General features: G+C 40.6%; 1 protein-coding gene across 2 annotated transcripts in view; it reads left to right on the forward strand.

Moving 5' to 3' along the window:
• The window catches only part of LOC128653202 (4-hydroxyphenylpyruvate dioxygenase), a 156,076-nt gene extending 136,706 nt beyond the window's left edge, over positions 1-19,370 (forward strand). For both annotated transcript variants that reach the window (XM_053706347.1, XM_053706349.1), the window contains 2 exons: positions 3,049-3,165; positions 18,822-19,370. In XM_053706347.1, coding sequence (XP_053562322.1) covers positions 3,049-3,165; positions 18,822-18,935 — 231 coding nt within the window. In that variant the 3' untranslated portion in view covers positions 18,936-19,370. The remainder of the gene's footprint in view (positions 1-3,048; positions 3,166-18,821) is intronic.
• Positions 19,371-22,125: the final 2,755 nt, after the last annotated feature.

Genomic DNA, 22,125 nt, shown 5'->3' on the forward strand with positions numbered 1-22,125 from the left:
ATGAGGGAGGGAGAAGAAAGGACCCAAGAGAGTTGAAGCGCAACTTATATTGTGCTGCGTTAACCCCTTAACGACCGAGGACGTGCAGGGTACGTCCTCAAAAAAAAAAGGCAGTTAACGCCTGAGGACGTACCCTGCACGTCCTCGGTGTGGAAAGCAGCTGGAAGCGATCCTGCTCGCTTCCAGCTGCTTTCCGGTTATTGCAGTGATGCCTCGATATGGAGGCATCCTGCAATAACCTTTGTAAGCCATCCGGTGCAGAGAGAGCCACTCTGTGGCCCTCTCTGCACCGGAGATCGGTGGCTCACTGCGTTGGTGGGTGGGAGCCGGACCGGGAGGCGGCCATCGATGGCCCTGGTGATGTGGAGGGGGGCGGGATCGTGGGCGGGGATGGCCGGGGGCGCGCACGTGTGCACGGGGGGGCGGGCGCGTGCACGGGGAGGGAGCGGGTGGGAACCGCTACACTACAGAAAATGCTACAATAAAAAAAATGTTAATAAATGCCTAAAATTTAAAACAAAAAAACGATCAGCAAGGTGGTGGGGGTTTGTCTGTGTGGGGGGGAAGCTACACTACAGAAAAAACAAAAAACAAACCAAAAATAGCACTTTTTTTTTGCAAACTGGGTACTGGCAGACAGCTGCCAGTACCCAAGATGGCCCCCAATAAGGCAGATGGGAGGGTTAGAGAGTGGTTTTGGGGGAATCAGGGAGGTTGGGGGCTAAGGGGGGATCCTACACCGTAGCATATGTAAATATGCTAAAAAAAAAATTTTTATTTTTTTTTAAAACCCTTTTATTTTAGTACTGGCAGACTTTCTGCCAGTACTTAAGATGGCGGGGACAATTGTGGGGTGGGGGAGGGAGCTGTTTGGGAGGGATCAGGGGGTGGGATGTGTCAGGTGGCAGGCTGATCTCTACACTAAAGCTAAAATTAACCCTACAAGCTCCCTAAAAAACCCCTTAACTGCTGGGCATAATACACTTGTGGTGCGCAGTGGCATTTAGCGGCCTTCTAATTACCAAAAAGCAACGCCAAAGCCATATATGTCTGCTATTTCTGAACAAAGGGGATCCCAGAGAAGAATTTACAACAATTTATGCCATAATTGCACAAGTTGTTTGTAAATAATTTCAGTGAGAAACCGAAAGTTTGTGAAAAAATTTATGAAAAAGTGAACAATTTTTTGTATTTGATCACATTTGGCGGTGAAATGGTGGTATGAAATATACCAAAATTGGCCTAGATCAATACTTTGGGATGTCTACTAAAAAAAAATATATACATGTCAAGGGATATTCAAGTGCTACTTGTATTTATGGCCCTATAACTTGCAAAGAACATGTAAACATTGGGTATTTCTAAACTCAGGACAAAATATAGAAACTATTTAGCATGGGTGGTTTTCGGTGGTTGTAGATATGTAACAGATTTTGGGGGTCAAAGTTAGAAAAAGTGTGTTTTTTTCAATTTTTCCTCATATTTTATAATTTTTTTTATAGTAAATTATAAGATATGATGAAAATAATGGTATCTTTAGAAAGTCCATTTAGTGGCGAGAAAAACGGTATATAATATGTGTGGGTACAGTAAATGAGTAAGAAGAAAATTACAACTAAACACAAACACCGCAAAAATGTAAAAATAGCCTTGGTCCCAAACGGACAGAAAATGGAAAAGTGCTGTGGTCATTAAGGGGTTAAACGCTTCAGATTGAACGCTGTCAGGTAAGTGGATAGATCCCCCCAAATAGGTCAGTTATCTATTAAAGATTGTTCCCAGTAAAATTTCACTGAATCCTGAAAGTTTAATTTTGACTAGACTGTCCCTTTAAAGCTGGAAAACATAAATTATGCTTACCAGATCATTTTTATTTCCTTTTGCATAAAGGGGAGAGTCCACGGCTTCATTTCTTACTGTCGGGAAATACTGAACCTGGCCACCAGGAGGAGGCAAAGACACCCCAGCTAAAGGCTTAAATTACTCTCCCACTTCCCCTATCCCCCAGTCATTATTCAGAGGGAACAAGGAACAGTAGGAGAAATATCAGGGTATAAAAGGTACCAGAAAAAAACACAAAATTTGGGGGGCCGCCCATCGGAGAAACACGGGCGGGAGCCGTGGACTCTCCTTATACAGAAGGAAATTAAATTATCTGGTAAGCATAATTTATATGTTTTCCTTCTTAATATAAGGAGAGTCCACAGCTTCATTCCTTACTGTTGGGAAATTTATACCCAAGCTCTAGAGGATACTGAATGATAACGGGAGGGACAAAAAGAGAGGTGGACTCTAACCTGAGGGCACCACAGCCTGCAAAACTTTTCTTCCGAAGGCTGCTTCAGCTGAAGCAAAAACATCAAACTTGTAGAATTTTGAAAAAGTGTGTAAGGAGAACCAGGTAGCCGCCTTACAAATCTGATCCATAGAGGCCTCGTTCTTTAAGGCCCAAGAGGAAGCCACTGCTCTAGTAGAATGAGCCATTATTCTTTGAGGAGGTCTATGTCGCGCTGTTTCATACCTGTGACGAAAGGCAAAGAACGACTGGGGGATAGGGTAAGTGGGAGAGGTATTTAAGCCTTTGGCTGGGATGTCTTTGCCTCCTCCTGGTGGCCAGGTTCAGTATTTCCCAACAGTAAGGAATGAAGTTGTGCACTCTCCTTATATTAAGAAGGAAAGGCTTCACATTTACACTATTAAATAATGATCTAACACTGTCAGTTGACTTCTGTGTCAGCCGATAAGTATGTAAGCTTTACTTTTGTTCTTGACCAATCCTCTGAAATGTAGCTGTAGCACTAGCTACTAATTTAATTTTATTTAAGTTTAAGCTGCTCTTCAGCTGCTCCTCTGCTGCCCTGAATACCTTCCACATATAGGAAATAGTGGGTTAACAGATTTCATTAACAACCTAATTCCCAACACCCCCATGAACATATATGAGATGGAACAAAACACATATACATTTTCATTTAATGAAACACATTTTACACACGCACACACACTTGCCATCTGCATTCTTCTTAATAATTAATTTGTTCATTATAGGAATTAAAAATCCTGGTTGATTACGATGACAATGGCTATCTTCTCCAGATCTTTACTAAGCCAATGCAAGACAGACCAACCCTCTTCTTGGAAGTTATACAGAGATACAACCATCATGTGAGTCATTTTTCTTTTTTACAAATCAAAAATGTTTTTTGAATGTACATAGAATAGTATTACATAATATTGTGATTTCATATACAAAAATAAACAACTTATGTACGTAGGTACCTTACAGAAAAAATGTGAAGTTGATATTTAAACAAAAAGGGCTCAATTTCTGCCTTTTAGAATTTGCTGTCTGAAAACTTCATACTCAGCTTGCCTATTTTTGCAAACTTACCAATGAAATTTCAATCCATTTGAGGCATGATCATTTGAATTAGTTATGCCACTGAATTTGCAGATTTTTCACAGACTTTAAAGAAAAGTGGAAGAAAACAGCAAATAGTGAACAAAAGCATAAACAAAAATGTGCTACAATGTTACACCATGTATAAGCCTATACAAATAGCATGAGTGAAGCATGAGTATGAAGTGATAATTACGAGGAGGGGGTCTGAGGGAGGAGTAAGAGAAAAAGCATTTGGAGAGGGACATAGTACTTAAACAGGAGAGCGGATCTGAGGAGAGGTGTGTCAGAAGGAGAGAAGGCATTTCAGGACAGGGTCTGAGGAAGGGGTGGTTAATAAATTGCTAGGCAGGGTGGGAGAGAGAAAAGAAAAAAATATGCAGACAATGCTATATCTACTAAAAACATTATTGAGACAGCTCCTTCCACAGAAAAGTTAAGACGAGTAAGATGAAACATACCAAATGCAGGTTTAAAACACTCTCCCCAAGCGAAATGAGAGACATTGGGCAAAATGTATCATGACTGCAGACAGACAAGTTCGCAAGTAGAAAACCTGTTCATCCGCAACTGTCACTTGTGAGGCCTGTGACTTCTCCACAATGGGAGAAGATTTTCACTGCCTGGCGGAAACGCATGTCATTCCCTAGGTCCTTCGTAGCCACTCTGAGGAGGAAATTGTCTCAGATCAGTAACAGAGCCCCTATTAACTATGTGTAGAACAGCACTTTATGAATTCACCTCACTCAATCTTAGAGGAAAAAATTGAAAGATATTCTGAGCTAGTGAAGCTTATATACTAGCTTATACTGGAGTATAATCCCACATCTTGCAAATTTACTTAGTCATGCAGTAACATCCTTTGGGAAAAATATATATAAATATATATAAATATATATATATCACACAGAGGAAGTCCAGCACTCACTTGCAAGCTCTCAGCTAAGATTAAAAGCAAAAATGGAAGAGTTAGTTACCGCATCTGGCCAAATGGAACAAGCGCAGGTACCACATCAAGGTCTCTCCAAAAACCTGTGTCCCTAAAACACAATGCAAGGGTGCATGGGCTTATGTTATCACATTAGACATATAGATAACACAGAAGGGGACTGCACTCTCAGATTGGACTGGGTACACATCCTATGACCCTGCAACATGCACAGCCCTGGGTGCTCAATAGTACTCTCAGGCAGCTGCATTGTCCCCAGAGTCACAGGCAGGTAACCCCAAACAGGTCTGGGTGCAAGGCCCATAGGGAAAATTACAAAACAAATTAATACAGCACACAGAGGAAGTTCAGCACTCACTTGCAAGCTCTCAGTTAAGATTAAAAGCAAAAATAGAAGAGTTAGTTACCATCTGGCCCAATGGGACAAGCCACGATACCATGTCAAGCTGTCTCTCCCAAAACCTGGGTCTAGACTGGGTACATATCCTATGATCCTGCAACATGCACAGCCCTGGGTGCTCAATAGTACTCTCAGGCAGCCGCACTGTCCCCTGGGAAGTATAGCGCACCTTAGACGACTTAGTAGTACTTTTATAAATCTATATCTATCTATAGCTATTATATATATATATTTCTTTCATGTAATTAGCAAGAGTCCATGAGCTAGTGACGTATGGGATATACATTCCTACCAGGAGGGGCAAAGTTTCCCAAACCTCAAAATGCCTATAAATACACCCCTCACCACACCCACAATTCAGTTTTTACAAACTTTGCCTCCGATGGAGGTGGTGAAGTAAGTTTGTGCTAGATTCTACGTTGATATGCGCTCCGCAGCAAGTTGGAGCCCGGTTTTCCTCTCAGCGTGCAGTGAATGTCAGAGGGATGTGAGGAGAGTATTGCCTATTTGAATGCAGTGATCTCCTTCTAAGGGGTCTATTTCATAGGTTCTCTGTTATCGGTCATCTCTTACCTCCCTTTTCAGATCGACGATATACAGGTATACCCCGCTCATACAGCGGGTTAGGGACCGGAGCCCCGCTGTAAAGTGAAAACCGCCTTAAAGTGAAACAAGGCAGTTTTAGCTTTCTTTTCACTTGCCAGTGTGTTTAAAAACTTAAAAACATGTTTTAACTAACTTATATTAGGTGTACAATAGCGCTAAGTTTAGTTTAACACTCGCACAGCACAGTATTCAATAAATACTGTACCTGTAAAATAATGACAATCACTGTAGTACAATTTGCCAGAGTATAGCACTGAGACACAGATTGCACTGTAATGCTGTAAACAGAGTGAACAAAGCATAATAAAATGGTGCCAGTCACTTTTCTTGCAATCTCACGAAGATTACAGCACTGTTTTAAAATCCTTGGAGGTTGAACTTCAGCTCCACAAAGCGCTGTATTAGCGAAGCGCTGTAAAGTGAAGCGCTGTAAAGTGAGGTATACCTGTACTCTTATATATACCATTACCTCTGCTGATTCTCGTTTCAGTACTGGTTTGGCTATCTGCTATATGTAGATGAGTGTCCTGGGGTAAGTAAGTCTTATTTTCTGTGACACTCCTAGCTATGGTTGGGCACTTTGTTTATAAAGTTCTAAATATATGTATTCAAACATTTATTTGCCTTCGCTCAGAATGTTCAACTTTCCTTATTTTCAGACAGTCAGTTTCATATTTGGGATAATGCATTTTAATTTAACATTTTTCTTACCTTAAAATTTGACTTTTTCCCTGTGGGCTGTTAGGCTCGCGGGGGCTGAAAATGCTTCATTTTATTGCGTCATTCTTGGCGCGGACTTTTTTGGCGCAAAAATTCTATTTCCGTTTCCGGCGTCATACGTGTCGCCGGAAGTTGCGTCATTTTTTGACGTTATTTTGCGCCAAAAATGTCGACGTTCCGGATGTGACGTCATTTTTGGCGCCAAAAAGCATTTAGGCGCCAAATAATGTGGGCGTCTTATTTGGCGCGAAAAATATGGGCGTCACTTTTGTCTCCACATTATTTAAGTCTCATTTTTTTATTGCTTCTGGTTGCTAGAAGCTTGTTCTTTGGCATTTTTTCCCATTCCTGAAACTGTCATTTAAGGAATTTGATCAATTTTGCTTTATATATATATGTTGTTTTTTCTCTTACATATTGCAAGATGTCTCACGTTGCACCTGAGTCAGAAGATACTACAGGAAAATCGCTGTCAAGTGCTGAATCTACCAAAGCTAAGTGTATCTGCTGTAAACTTTTGGTAGCTATTCCTCCAGCTGTTGTTTGTATTGATTGTCATGACAAACTTGTTAAAGCAGATAACATTTCCTTTAGTAAAGTACCATTGCCTGTTGCAGTTCCTTCAACATCTAAGGTGCAGAATGTTCCTGATAATATAAGAGATTTTGTTTCTGAATCCATAAAGAAGGCTATGTCTGTTATTTCTCCTTCTAGTAAACGTAAAAAATCTTTTAAAACTTCTCTCCCTACAGATGAATTTTTAAATGAACATCATCATTCTGATTCTGATGATTCCTCTGGTTCAGAGGATTCTGTCTCAGAGGTTGATGCTGATAAATCTTCATATTTATTTAAAATGGAATTTATTCGTTCTTTACTTAAAGAAGTTCTAATTGCTTTAGAAATAGAGGATTCTGGTCCTCTTGATACTAATTCTAAACGTTTAGATAAGGTATTTAAAGCTCCTGTGGTTATTCCAGAAGTTTTTCCTGTTCCTAATGCTATTTCTGCAGTAATTTCCAAAGAATGGGATAATTTGGGTAATTCATTTACTCCTTCTAAACGTTTTAAGCAATTATATCCTGTGCCGTCTGACAGATTAGAATTTTGGGACAAGATCCCTAAAGTTGATGGGGCTATTTCTACCCTTGCTAAACGTACTACTATTCCTACGTCAGATGGTACTTCGTTTAAGGATCCTCTAGATAGGAAAATTGAGTCCTTTCTAAGAAAAGCTTATCTGTGTTCAGGTAATCTTCTTAGACCTGCTATATCTTTGGCTGATGTTGCTGCAGCTTCAACTTTTTGGTTGGAAACTTTAGCGCAACAAGTAACACATCGTGATTCTCATGATATTATTATTCTTCTTCAGCATGCTAATAATTTTATCTGTGATGCCATTTTTGATATTATCAGAGTTGATGTCAGGTTTATGTCTCTAGCTATTTTAGCTAGAAGAGCTTTATGGCTTAAAACTTGGAATGCTGATATGGCTTCTAAATCAACTTTACTTTCCATTTCTTTCCAGGGTAACAAATTATTTGGTTCTCAGTTGGATTCCATTATTTCAACTGTTACTGGTGGGAAAGGAACTTTTTTACCACAGGATAAAAAATCTAAAGGTAAAAACAGGGCTAATAATCGTTTTCGTTCCTTTCGTTTCAACAAAGAACAAAAGCCTGATCCTTCATCCTCAGGAGCAGTTTCAGTTTGGAGACCATCTCCAGTCTGGAATAAATCCAAGCCAGCTAGAAAGGCAAAGCCTGCTTCTAAGTCCACATGAAGGTGCGGCCCTCATTCCAGCTCAGCTGGTAGGGGGCAGGTTACGTTTTTTCAAGGAAATTTGGATCAATTCTGTTCACAATCTTTGGATTCAGAGCATTGTTTCAGAAGGGTACAGAATTAGTTTCAAGTTGAGACCTCCTGCAAAGAGATTTTTTCTTTCCCGTGTCCCAGTAAATCCAGTAAAAGCTCAAGCATTTCTGAAATGTGTTTCAGATCTAGAGTTGACTGGAGTAATTATGCCAGTTCCAGTTCCGGAACAGGGGATGGGGTTTTATTCAAATCTCTTCATTGTACCAAAGAAGGAGAATTCTTTCAGACCAGTTCTGGATCTAAAAATATTGAATCGTTATGTAAGGATACCAACGTTCAAGATGGTAACTGTAAGGACTATCTTACCTTTTGTTCAGCAAGGGAATTATATGTCCACAATAGATTTACAGGATGCATATCTGCATATTCCGATTCATCCAGATCATTATCAGTTCCTGAGATTCTCGTTTCTGGACAAGCATTACCAGTTTGTGGCTCTGCCGTTTGGCCTAGCTACAGCTCCAAGAATTTTTACAAAGGTTCTCGGTGCCCTGCTGTCTGTAATCAGAGAACAGGGTATTGTGGTATTTCCTTATTTGGACGATATCTTGGTACTTGCTCAGTCTTTACATTTAGCAGAATCTCATACGAATCGACTTGTGTTGTTTCTTCAAGATCATGGTTGGAGGATCAATTTACCAAAAAGTTCTTTGATTCCTCAGACAAGGGTAACCTTTCTGGGTTTCCAGATGGATTCAGTGTCCATGACTCTGTCTTTAACAGACAAGAGACGTCTAAAGTTGATTACAGCTTGTCGAAACCTTCAGTCACAATCATTCCCTTCGGTAGCCTTATGCATGGAAATTCTAGGTCTTATGACTGCTGCATCGGACGCGATCCCCTTTGCTCGTTTTCACATGCGACCTCTTCAGCTCTGTATGCTGAAGCAATGGTGCAAGGATTACACGAAGATATCTCAATTAATATCTTTAAAACCGATTGTTCGACACTCTCTAACATGGTGGACAGATCACCATCGTTTAATTCAGGGGGCTTCTTTTGTGCTTCCGACCTGGACTGTAATTTCAACAGATGCAAGTCTCACAGGTTGGGGAGCTGTGTGGGGATCTCTGACGGCACAAGGAGTTTGGGAATCTCAGGAGGTGAGATTACCGATCAATATTTTGGAACTCCGTGCAATTTTCAGAGCTCTTCAGTTTTGGCCTCTTCTGAAGAGAGAATCGTTCATTTGTTTTCAGACAGACAATGTCACAACTGTGGCATACATCAATCATCAAGGAGGGACTCACAGTCCTCTGGCTATGAAAGAAGTATCTCGAATTTTGGTTTGGGCGGAATCCAGCTCCTGTCTAATTTCTGCGGTTCATATCCCAGGTGTAGACAATTGGGAAGCGGATTATCTCAGTCGCCAAACGTTGCATCCGGGCGAATGGTCTCTTCACCCAGAGGTATTTCTTCAGATTGTTCAAATGTGGGAACTTCCAGAAATAGATCTGATGGCGTCCCATCTAAACAAGAAACTTCCCAGGTATCTGTCCAGATCCCGGGATCCTCAGGCGGAGGCAGTGGATGCATTATCACTTCCTTGGAAGTATCATCCTGCCTATATCTTTCCGCCTCTAGTTCTTCTTCCAAGAGTAATCTCCAAGATTCTGAAGGAATGCTCGTTTGTTCTGCTGGTAGCTTCGGCATGGCCTCACAGGTTTTGGTATGCGGATCTTGTCCGGATGGCCTCTTGCCAACCGTGGACTCTTCCGTTAAGACCAGACCTTCTGTCACAAGGTCCTTTTTTCCATCAGGATCTGAAATCCTTAAATTTAAAGGTATGGAGATTGAACGCTTGATTCTTGGTCAAAGAGGTTTCTCTGACTCTGTGATTAATACTATGTTACAGGCTCGTAAATCTGTATCTCGAGAGATATATTATAGAGTCTGGAAGACTTATATTTCTTGGTGTCTTTCTCATCATTTTTCCTGGCATTCTTTTAGAATACCGAGAATTTTACAGTTCCTTCAGGATGGTTTAGATAAGGGTTTGTCCGCAAGTTCTTTGAAAGGACAAATCTCTGCTCTTTCTGTTCTTTTTCACAGAAAGATTGCTATTCTTCCTGATATTCATTGTTTTGTACAAGCTTTGTTTCGTATAAAACCTGTCATTAAGTCAATTTCTCCTCCTTGGAGTTTGAATTTGGTTCTGGGAGCTCTTCAAGCTCCTCCGTTTGAACCTATGCATTCATTGGACATTAAATTACTTTCTTGGAAAGTTTTGTTCCTTTTGGCCATCTCTTCTGCCAGAAGAGTTTCTGAATTATCTGCTCTTTCTTGTGAGTCTCCTTTTCTGATTTTTCATCAGGATAAGGCGGTGTTGCGAACTTCTTTTGAATTTTTACCTAAAGTTGTGAATTCCAACAACATTAGTAGAGAAATTGTGGTTCCTTCATTATGTCCTAATCCTAAGAATTCTAAGGAGAAATCGTTGCATTCTTTGGATGTTGTTAGAGCTTTGAAATATTATGTTGAAGCTACGAAATCTTTTCGTAAGACTTCTAGTCTATTTGTTATCTTTTCCGGTTCTAGAAAAGGCCAGAAAGCTTCTGCCATTTCTTTGGCATCTTGGTTGAAATCTTTAATTCATCTTGCCTATGTTGAGTCGGGTAAAACTCCGCCTCAGAGAATAACAGCTCATTCTACTAGGTCAGTTTCTACTTCCTGGGCGTTTAGGAATGAAGCTTCGGTTGACCAGATCTGCAAAGCAGCAACTTGGTCCTCTTTGCATACTTTTACTAAATTCTACCATTTTGATGTATTTTCTTCTTCTGAAGCAGTTTTTGGTAGAAAAGTACTTCAGGCAGCGGTTTCAGTTTGAATCTTCTGCTTATGTTTTTCGTTAAACTTTATTTTGGGTGTGGATTATTTTCAGCAGGAATTGGCTGTCTTTATTTTATCCCTCCCTCTCTAGTGACTCTTGTGTGGAAAGATCCACATCTTGGGTAGTCATTATCCCATACGTCACTAGCTCATGGACTCTTGCTAATTACATGAAAGAAAACATAATTTATGTAAGAACTTACCTGATAAATTCATTTCTTTCATATTAGCAAGAGTCCATGAGGCCCGCCCTTTTTTTGTGGTGGTTATGATTTTGTATAAAGCACAATTATTCCAATTCCTTATTTTATATGCTTTCGCACTTTTTTATCACCCCACTTCTTGGCTATTCGTTAAACTGAATTGTGGGTGTGGTGAGGGGTCTATTTATAGGCATTTTGAGGTTTGGGAAACTTTGCCCCTCCTGGTAGGAATGTATATCCCATACGTCACTAGCTCATGGACTCTTGCTAATATGAAAGAAATTAATTTATCGGGTAAGTTCTTACATAAATTATGTTATATATATATATATATATTCATATTCACACACATACACCAAGACACCTGGCTCCTGGGTTTTACGCATATTTGTCAAGTCCTGGACTAGATAGAACAACTTAGAAAACTGGTGTTTCATTCAGTATGTGCTTTAAAAAACAACATAGGATTTAAAAAAAAAAAAAAAAAAAAAGCTTATTTTTATTGAAAGGATTAGGTCAGGGTCCATCCAAAAATCACTATTATATTTAAATAATAATATTTTACATGTAATAAAACAATTTAGCAAAATGTGTTTATGATTTGCCCCCTTTTCCTGACATTTAAGACTGAAAATTAAAAGTTTTCCAGTTCTGACAAATGGAAGGGTATAAAGCAGCTTTCACAATTCTAATCCTGCCAGATATTTGTCCCTAATTGGTTTGAGCAGAGATTGTCAAATAAGGAACTGCAAAGCAATTTCACAGACATAATGACTGTGGCTAGCCTTGTCTACTCAAAAAACATGTATGGATTGAACCCTCCAAATAAGGCAAGTGGTGGCTGGAATGTGGCTACTGAAAAACAATTGCAAATATTACAATGAAAAGGTTTTAAACTCAACCATTATTTTAATGCATTGCACGATAGCAAAATAAATAAATAAACAATATGTTTACTGGCCCTTTGAGGGACAGCATTTTATGTTATCATTCAGGGTAATATAGAGGGTTTTGGAAGATTCCACATAATGTACAGGGATACCAAGGGCATCTACTATATAGGTGTATGTGACTATAGCTAAACCACACCAACGTCTTTATATTAATGAAATAAAGGCCTTTTAAATTTTCCAAATCACATAGCAAATGTGGGTTTAAAAGTAAAGAAAACATTTTAGGAGCTCTGAATGACTGAATATTATTTGATACTGGTAATGGGATCTTTCCAGGGTAATAATGATTACCCATTTACTGAAATAGTGATATTTGTTATTTAAAATCAGCCAATGACATTTAAATATATATAACAATTATTAACCCCTTAAGGATGGAGGCAATTGTCTGAACGTAAACAAAGTCTTGAATTTCAGCTATATGTTTGTTCAACCATAATTTACCTCTTTCACATTAAGTGCACCCTCACTTGTCATATATAGTTTTTAAAGGACAAAACAAATTATGCTTACCTGATTTTCTTTTCTTCTGACGGGAAGAGTCCACAGCTGCATTCATTACTTTTGGGAATTCAAAAGACACCCCGGCTAAATGCTTTAAATACCTCCCCCACTTCCCTCATCCCCCAGTCATTCTGCCAAGGGAACAAGGAACAGTAGGAGAAATATCAGGGTGAAAAAGGTTCCAGAAGAATAAAAATGTACTGCTGCCTCATAGATAAAACACGGACGGGAGCTGTGGACTCTTTCCGTCAGAAGAAAAGTATCAGGTAAGCATAATTTAAGTTTTTCTTCTTAAACGGAAAGAGTCCATAGCTGCATTCATTACTTTTAGGAAAACAATACCCAAGCTATAGAGGACACTGAATGCAAACAAAGGGCGGGTACAAAAATGCAGCCCCTTCAAAAGGCACCACAGCCTGAAATTACCTAACACCCTACAAAAAAACTATAAATGACAAGGGGGAAAAAACTGCAAGCCCAGGTAACTGCTCATCAGTTACACAACCTGCAAAGCCGTGCTAGAGATCACTCAGACCCAGAGTCTGCTGAGCACAAAAGCCTCCGAGGAGCCAGCCCTGCGGCTCTCGACTCCCACGAAATGTACCCCCGACCAAAAGGACAGGAACCTCTATCTACCCCCCAGAAAGAGAGAATAGATGACCCCATAAGAGATCCAAAGGACCATGCAACAAGGGCTCAAAATCAAAACTTAGAGCAAACCCAAGGTTGACACAGGACCACTGCTCAGGGAGACAAACTCCCTAAAAGGGCAAGGACCAGAAGGAAAAGTCCATACTCAAGAAAAATTGACACTAGGATGACCAGAAGGCCACCCTCAGATCCCTGACACAGCACCATACCACATATGGTGCTCCAGAAAGCAGCGAGTTCCCTATTGCTTCAGTCAAGTCAAGTCAAGTAGAAAACCGTCAGACTAGACAAGCATAGACAAGAATAGACAGGATAACTGTCCTAGCAGCTAAAAAAGAGCTCTCTGTGAGAACACAGAGCCACCTCTAAACAAGATCTCGCGATGACGAATTTTCTGGCAGCAAAGCTGACCCTAAGCCATCGTGGGACCTCATCCCATGAGAAGTAACAGCTCCCATCCAGAAAAATCCGGACTCCAAGGGGCTTCCCATCCCAGCGGCAGACGCCACCAGTAGAGAGATGGGCATCAAGAGCCCCCACCACCGAAGGGGAGAACAGACTCAATAAAAGTACACGGTCAACACTACACAGAGTAGCCCGATCCCTGACCTTCACTCCAAGGTAACAGTCCCAGCCCAAAGGCTTGTTAAAGACCGAAGACAAAGAGTACCAAAACTCCGCCCAGACCTCTGGGAGAGAAAGGATGGATCTACGAGGAATCGAAACTCCAGAGTAGAGCTCTAACCGCTACTTAAAACTGGCATGCAACCATGAGCCATGACAGGAACTTTGTGCTCGGGTCCCAGAATCCCTACACTGCTGCCTTCCATAAAGAAGGAACACTCCCAAGGGGAAGTTAGTACTCTGACCCACAGCATCCTAATACCAGAATCCAGCCCCGTGATCCTGAGTACGCAAGGAAGGAAAAAAACCCTACGAGGCGAGAAAAACAAGGACCCACAGGCCTTCACAGATACTGAGGTACCTCCAAATCAAAGGAGAGCAAATGCAAGAACCCATCCCCCACCATAGGTGAGGAGACGAGGCAGTAGAGAAAACAGTAAACACCCTACCAATAGAGGCCATTATCGCCAGCTCAGTTGATACGACAACTGGAAGTCTACGAGGAAGCATTAGATGCCCCAGAAGACAAGTAGGGACCCCCCCAGAGAAACCTCAAACTTAAGCCTCAGGCAGATATTAATCTCCCATGAGAGTCAAAAACCCTGCCCCCTTCAAAGGGACACGCGGGAGATCCAAACCCTAAGGTTAAACTGAACCGCCCATGCCCGATTCCAGGCAAGAGACATGGTCCTAAACCAGAGTCTTCGAGAAACTGGACCGATCGAAAGATCTAACCTCCTGAGGAACCCATAAGATGCCTCCTATGGTTAGGAGCGCACCCAAGACAGAGCCATCCACCATCTAAAGTTCTTAGACGTAGAGTACCAGCAACAGCCTCAAACCCAAGAGTCTGAAAAAACTCTTGACAGGTCTAGAAAATGGCAACCAGTACCATTGGATCGTAAGGTAATCCTTTGTAAACAGGCTTAACTACCTGATCTACATGCTGGTGTAGATAAATGGAACCCATTTTCTTGACCCCAGAAAGGCGAAGGTCTGTATCTGACCCCGGAACTCCTACCCGCAAGCACAAAAGGCTAGATCTGCTATAAGGTCGTAGGATAGCACCCAAAAGTCTAAAGACCACGGTATTACAAGGGGCAATTCTTAGATTGAGAAGACAACATTCTTGCCCGCACTTCCAGACACAGATGACCCAACCCAAGACGGGAAGAAAAGGAGTCTCCGCCACCGCAAAAGGAATACGACTAGGCTACAAGTGTCGGCATCCGGAAGATATCGAAAGTGAAAACGCAAATCATCCACCACCCGGTATACTAGACCTCCAGAGGTCATCCACATCTCCAAACTCTAAAGGAATGGAAAACTATGGTTCAGAGTCCAAAGGGACCTCTAGAAACCACAATGATATTTAAAAAGTCGATCCTGTATCTCAAGCAAATTGCAAGAAAAAGCCAACTTAGATTGGAGCTCACAACATTCCTTCCAGAAGCGTTTGATCTATGCACTAGGCCCCATACTTCGAAGTAGGATCCGAGCCCGGAACCCGCATCAATAGGCCAAAGTGACATTCAGAATCCAACAGGATAATAAGCACCACGAGGGTGACATGAACCGCAAGGAACAGCAGCTAGCGCCCGACCAGTACCTGCCTGGTACAGGAACACTTCAGAACTGTCCAAGGTCCAAGAAAAATTGACCCGAAGGTTCGATAATATGAACTAGAAACATAACTATGTTCTTAACTAAAAGTGCGCAACTTCCAAGGAAGTGTCCACGCGACCACAAAATCCCAAGTATCAGTTCCAGAGAAAGAAAGTTCACAAAACGGAAATCATATCAGACATGAGCTTATTAAAACAAATCAAACACATCCTATCCAGATCAAAATAAAAGTAAGGCAGTACCCGCGGGTGAATGCCCAAGGAGAATGGGCACCCCAACAGGACCAGCCGATCAGAGGACCCATTCTCCAAAGCTCAGAACTGGAACGATACATAAAAGAAAGAAAAAACGGGGCTGAAGCGAACTACAAAATCTTGGCTCGCTGGTACCTGACACCCCAGCGCCTACGAGTCATCTACCCTAACGCCTCTTCTAGTTGCTGGAGGAGGTGTGGTGAGGTGGGCTCTTTGACCCATATTTGGTGGTCTTGTCCTGGTCTGGCTGGCTTTTGGCCGCAAATTGAGCAGTACATGAACCAGGTGTTGGGTACTAATATATCTCTAAATGCATGCTCCGTTCTTCTAAACCATGTCCCTCAGATTCCCTGCGCATATCGTAAAAAACTGTTTCTATTAATGCTGACATGCGCTAAAAGACTGATTCCCAGATTATGGAAGACACGAGAGATACCCTCCATTTCTAAATGGATTCTGGAAGTAGACCATGTTCTGACCCTTGAAAAGATGCACTATTCGTATGCTGGGAAACAAGACTTTATAGCCAACGTACTATTCCTATGGGAACAGAGGCCCCATACTCACAACTGACAGCTAGGTAACCCCTCCCTCTGTACCTTCCTTTCCCATGTAACTGACTAATTCACTGTGTTTAATGGAAATGTGTATAATATGCTGTGCAATTTAAAGCCCTGTTCGGTTATGTTAATCCAGCTTGATGGAAACTTGAAAAGATGTACATGCGATAGGATCTTATTTTCCTTCCCCATTTCCCCTTATCCGTACCCCCTTCCGCCCCCACCCCTCCCCTTAATCTAGAAAATTATGGGTCAATATTGCCTTACAATGTATATGTATTTCATTATTTTTTTTTGCTGTTCAGAGAATTATCTCATTGTTGTAAAATTGTTACACCCAATAAAAACTACTTAAACATAAAAAAAAGAAAGAAAAAAACGGAAACGTCAAGGAGATTGGTTTTATCCCCAAACGTCTAACCCAGCTTGCCATTTGGCACAGAAGGCCAAGGATCCCTCGGCCCACTAGTACTGGAATCCTCCAGCACTGCCAAAACATGCCTTAGTAGGACGTGCTAGCCTATAACAAAAGGCAAAATTATCCTTTGCCGGACCGATGGACGATCCCGGCCCGAGGTTGGGGCCCCTGAAGCCTCAGAGGCCATCGCTTCCCCAGAAGGCCAAACTGAATCAGGCGATCTCACGCCCAACGGGCCCTGGTTGAAAGAACACGGACAGTACCTTAAAAATATTTCACTTGGGAGATATAAATGAGCCAGCGCTAATAGATATGGCCATGTGGAACCGTGCCGTAACCTCTGGAGGAAACGGCCATAGGGACAACTGCTTGCATGTTCTGGGGCACACGCCTCACAGGACATGGAATTCTCGGGGCGGATGGCTCAACGCACTCTAAACTTCCTGATTCAGGAGAAGAGAGTACTCTAGGACGGTAATCAGAACATAACTGATGGGCATGGATAACCTGGGCCATTTCATATTCATCACAAAAGGCATTCTCCGAATCAGAGATATCCGTGTCTAAAAAATCAGAATCCTCCATAACTTTGGGACTGCAAAAAATGGACAAACACTAAACAGCACCTTTTTTTACACCCCCAATGGCTAGGGCACTCACCACCTCCTGTGAACCAGACAACTAACGAGCAGACTCTCTCTGTCGCCACTCAGACAGAATATGGAAGTGGAATACAACGTAACCGCACCCGGTCACGAGGTGCACCGTGTAAGTCACAAAAAGGGCACGCAAATCTAAAGAGACTGTGCCAACTGATGATAAGGCTGTTATGTTCCGAATAGCCATGAGTCCAATTATTACTATACAATAGCAGACAGAATCAAATAACAAACATAATTAAAGTCCCCCCTGTTCAATAACCCCCCTCAGGAGATATTAACCCTTGATTCCTTAAGATAAAGGAGCCCCACTGGGACCCTGACTTCTTTCGTTAACATTACATTCACATATTGAAATAAAATGAAACAATCTTACCAGAATCTGTGCCGTGGAACAGGATCACGGCCCTTCAAGTGAGACAGACAGTAGCCTCGCTTCTGACATGGACTTGAGTGAATAAAGGCAGGCAACGAAACTCGTCAACGCTGATTGCCAAGGAGCTGTTAATATGAGTCGGATGGTTTCGCAGAAAGACTCTCCCTGCATCTCCGGACTCTAACCTTCATCCATGCTCACACTGAGAGGCTGACAGGATTACTTAAAACTCCAGTCCCATTTCAAAGAGTACTACCCTCCATAAGAGACTATCTTCAATCTTCTGACACTTCTCTGCCAACCTCCTGTGATGAAAGGCAAAGAATGTCTAGGGGATGAGGTAAGTGGGGGAGGTATGTAAAGCCTTTGGCTGGGGTGTCTTTGCCTCCTCCTGGTGACCAGGTTCTGAATTCCCAAAAGTAATGAATGCAGCTGTGGACGCTTCACGTTTAAGAAGAAAATAGGGCTTTTTTTAACATCAAATATTTATATATGAACAATAATTTAAAATGAATAAAATCTAAGTAAGTGTGATAAATTAAGAAATTTTATTTTTTCCACATTTTTTTATTGTGAATACCATAAACCTGCACTAAAACACCAATATTTGTATTCTGCAATGTACAAGAGTACAGCAATACCCTCCAGTGAACAGCTTTTATAGGGTTTTGGGAAGTTACAGGGTCAAATATAGGGTCTGTCCATTACAGTCTCCATACATAGACTTCCCACTTACTGATCAGAGTGATCACAGTAATGACACTGTAATCAGCACCTAAAGGGTTCATTATTATTTTTTTCAACAAAAGGTTTTCTTTATTACTATAAGTGATGTATATAACTGTTTGGGACACTTTGTAGGAGTGATCTCTCTGCCTCTCATCTCAGATCATACTGAGGAAAGAAAGAGGTAGAGGTAAATGCAGACATTGGAATCATTGGCTGTCACATTGTATCAGTGACTGCCTGTCACTGCGGTCATGTGACTCCAATGGCGCTGATTGGCTCCTGGAGGACTGCCTGTCCCTGCATCGGATCAAAGAGTGTAAGTTTTACGTGAGGAGCAGGAGGGCCACAGAAGTTAGGACATTCCATGCTGTCCTAACTTCATTAGGGACAGTGTTTTCAGGACGACATGGAACATCCTAACGTTGTTTAGAGGTTAAGAACCTAAGAGAAATCTTAAAATATTAATAAATCTATTTCACTAACAGGGTTTTGGAGCCGGAAACTTCAAATCACTGTTTGAAGCAATTGAGAAGGATCAAGATGCCAGGGGAAATTTAACTATCTACACAGAAAATGGCGAACATCAAGTGTTTTACTGAACAAATTATTGCTGAACAACATGAAGATGAATGAGGCAGAAAATGATCATCAAGAGAAGGATATGACCCAGGGGATGACTTTATCACATTGTATAGACTAAATTAGGCAATATATAATAAGCCTCTTACATTTCAAATATCAGTATGCTAGATAATTGTTGTAGAAAGTATAAAATAATTAAAGATATATACGTGAGGCATCACTTGAAGACTAAAATTCTACTATCTACCTCAGAAAAGGTTGAGAACAAGCAAGTGGTAATAGCAAAAATAGTTGTTTCCTATGACAAGTTATTAGAAATTGTTTATTAATACTTAAAGCCAAAAAATAGCATCTTATGTTTTGTTTTTTCCCATTTGCATTATGCCCCTCCCTCTAATTTGCACATTGGATACTCCATGAGCCAGAGATTCATAAACCATATTTATATGAACCTTTTTATCTTTTTTTTTTATTTGATTAAGTGGATAATGAGCCTATAAATTAGAAGAGCTTTCCACTGAAGGAAATGTGTATAATATACATATGCAAAGTTTACCAAAATCAGAGTGGATACAAATCAATGATATTTTTTTTTATTGGATTTTTTTTAATTAAAATCGGATTTTTTTTTATTTATTTTTTAAATTTAAAGGGACAGTCAAGTCCAAAAAAAACTCTCATGTTTCAAATAGGGCATGTAATTTTAAACAACTTTACAATTTACTTTTATCAATAATTTTGATTTGTTCTTAGTTGAAAACTAAACCTAGGAAGGCTCATATGATAAATTCTAAGCCCTTGAAAGCCGCCTCTTATCACATGCTTTTTTATTTGCTTTTCACAACAGGGGAGAGTTAATTAATGTGAGACATATAAATAACATTGTGATCATGCTGTGGCTTGTGGCAGACACTACACTAAAGGGAGTGCAGAATTATTAGGCAAGTTGTATTTTTGAGGATTAATTTTATTATTGAACAACAACCATGTTCTCAATGAACCCAAAAAACTCATTAATATCAAAGCTGAATAGTTTTGGAAGTAGTTTTTAGTTTGTTTTTAGTTATAGCTATTTTAGGGGGATATCTCTGTGTGCAGGTGACTATTACTGTGCATAATTATTAGGCAACTTAACAAAAAACAAATATATACCCATTTCAATTATTTATTTTTACCAGTGAAACCAATATAACATCTCAACATTCACAAATATACATTTTTGACATTCAAAAACAAAACAAAAACAAATCAGTGACCAATATAGCCACCTTTCTTTGCAAGGACACTCAAAAGCCTGCCATCCATGGATTCTGTCAGTGTTTTGATCTGTTCACCATCAACATTGCATGCAGCAGCAACCACAGCCTCCCAGACACTATTCAGAGAGGTGTACTGTTTTCCCTCCTTGTAAATCTCACATTTGATGATGGACCACAGGTTCTCAATGGGGTTCAGATCAGGTGAACAAGGAGGCCATGTCATTAGATTTTTTTCTTTTAAAACCTTTCTTGCCAGCCACGCTGTGGAGTACTTGGACGCGTGTGATGGAGCATTGTCCTGAATGAAAATCATGTTTTTCTTGAAGGATGCAGACTTCTTCCTGTACCACTGCTTGAAGAAGGTGTCTTCCAGAAACTGGCAGTAGGACTGGGAGTTGAGCTTGACTCCATCCTCAACCCGAAAAGGCCCCACAAGCTCATCTTTGATCATACCAGCCCAAACCAGTACTCCACCTCCACCTTGCTGGCGTCTGAGTCGGACTGGAGCTCTCTGCCCTTTACCAATCCAGCCACGGGCCCATCCATCTGGCCCATCAAGACTCACTCTCATTTCATCAGTCCATAAAACCTTAGAAAAATCAGTCTTGAGATATTTCTTGGCCCAGTCTTGACGTTTCAGCTTGTGTGTCTTGTTCAGTGGTGGTCGTCTTTCAGCCTTTCTTACCTTGGCCATGTCTCTGAGTATTGCACACCTTGTGCTTTTGGGCACTCCAGTGATGTTGCAGCTCTGAAATATGGCCAAACTGGTGGCAAGTGGCATCTTGGCAGCTGCACGCTTGACTTTTCTCAGTTCATGGGCAGTTATTTTGCGCCTTGGTTTTTCCACACGCTTCTTGCAACCCTGTTGACTATTTTGAATGAAACGCTTGATTGTTCGATGATCACGCTTCAGAAGCTTTGCAATTTTAAGAGTGCTGCATCCCTCTGCAAGATATCTCACTATTTTTGACTTTTCTGAGCCTGTCAAGTCCTTCTTTTGACCCATTTTGCCAAAGGAAAGGAAGTTGCCTAATAATTATGCACACCTGATATAGGGTGTTGATGTCATTAGACCACACCCCTTCTCATTACAGAGATGCACATCACCTAATATGCTTAATTGGTAGTAGGCTTTCGAGCCTATACAGCTTGGAGTAAGACAACATGCATAAAGAGGATGATGTGGTCAAAATACTAATGTGCCTAATAATTCTGCACTCCCTGTAATTGGCTAAAATGAATGTAAATAGATAATAAATAAAATGTCATGTGATCAGGGGGCTGTCAGCAGATGCTTAGATACAAGTTAATCACAGATGTAAAAAGTATATTCATATAACAATGTTGGTTATGCAAAACTGGGGAATGGGTAATAAAGGGATTATCTATCTTTGTAAACAACAATTCTGGTGTTGACTGTCCCTTTAAATAGAATTTCATAAAATAAAATGCTTTGTAAGGAAAAATTCTATCTAAACATATTTATCTATTTAAGATACATTATAATCCAAATGTTATTCATCCTAAAATAAGGATTTCTTTTTATTTATGTAGCATGAGGCTGCTAATTCATGGCTATAAAGTTTGTTTGTTTTATGGTAAATTAATTCCATTTATCCGTTCACAATGTCCTGCTCTCCCAGAAGTTTCTGTAACATTATTTTGAACATCTTTTCTATCTAGAAGATATCACATATTCTTGGTTTTGCAGTTCTTACAATTGTGAATTTGTGTCTACAAAAATAACACAGCTCTTCTTCACAGCACAAATGTTCTAACATAAACAAAGTTGAGAAATAAAAGGGCATAGGCTAATTCTTTTTTCTTTTATGATTCACATAGAGCATACAATTTTAAACAACTTTGCAGTTTACTTCTATTGTCAAATTTGTTCATTCTCTTGATATCCTTTGTTGAAGGGACTGCAATGCACTGCTGCGAGCTAGCA

This window comes from Bombina bombina, chromosome 3 (assembly GCF_027579735.1).
Source record: "Bombina bombina isolate aBomBom1 chromosome 3, aBomBom1.pri, whole genome shotgun sequence".
Lineage (NCBI taxonomy): Eukaryota > Metazoa > Chordata > Amphibia > Anura > Bombinatoridae > Bombina > Bombina bombina.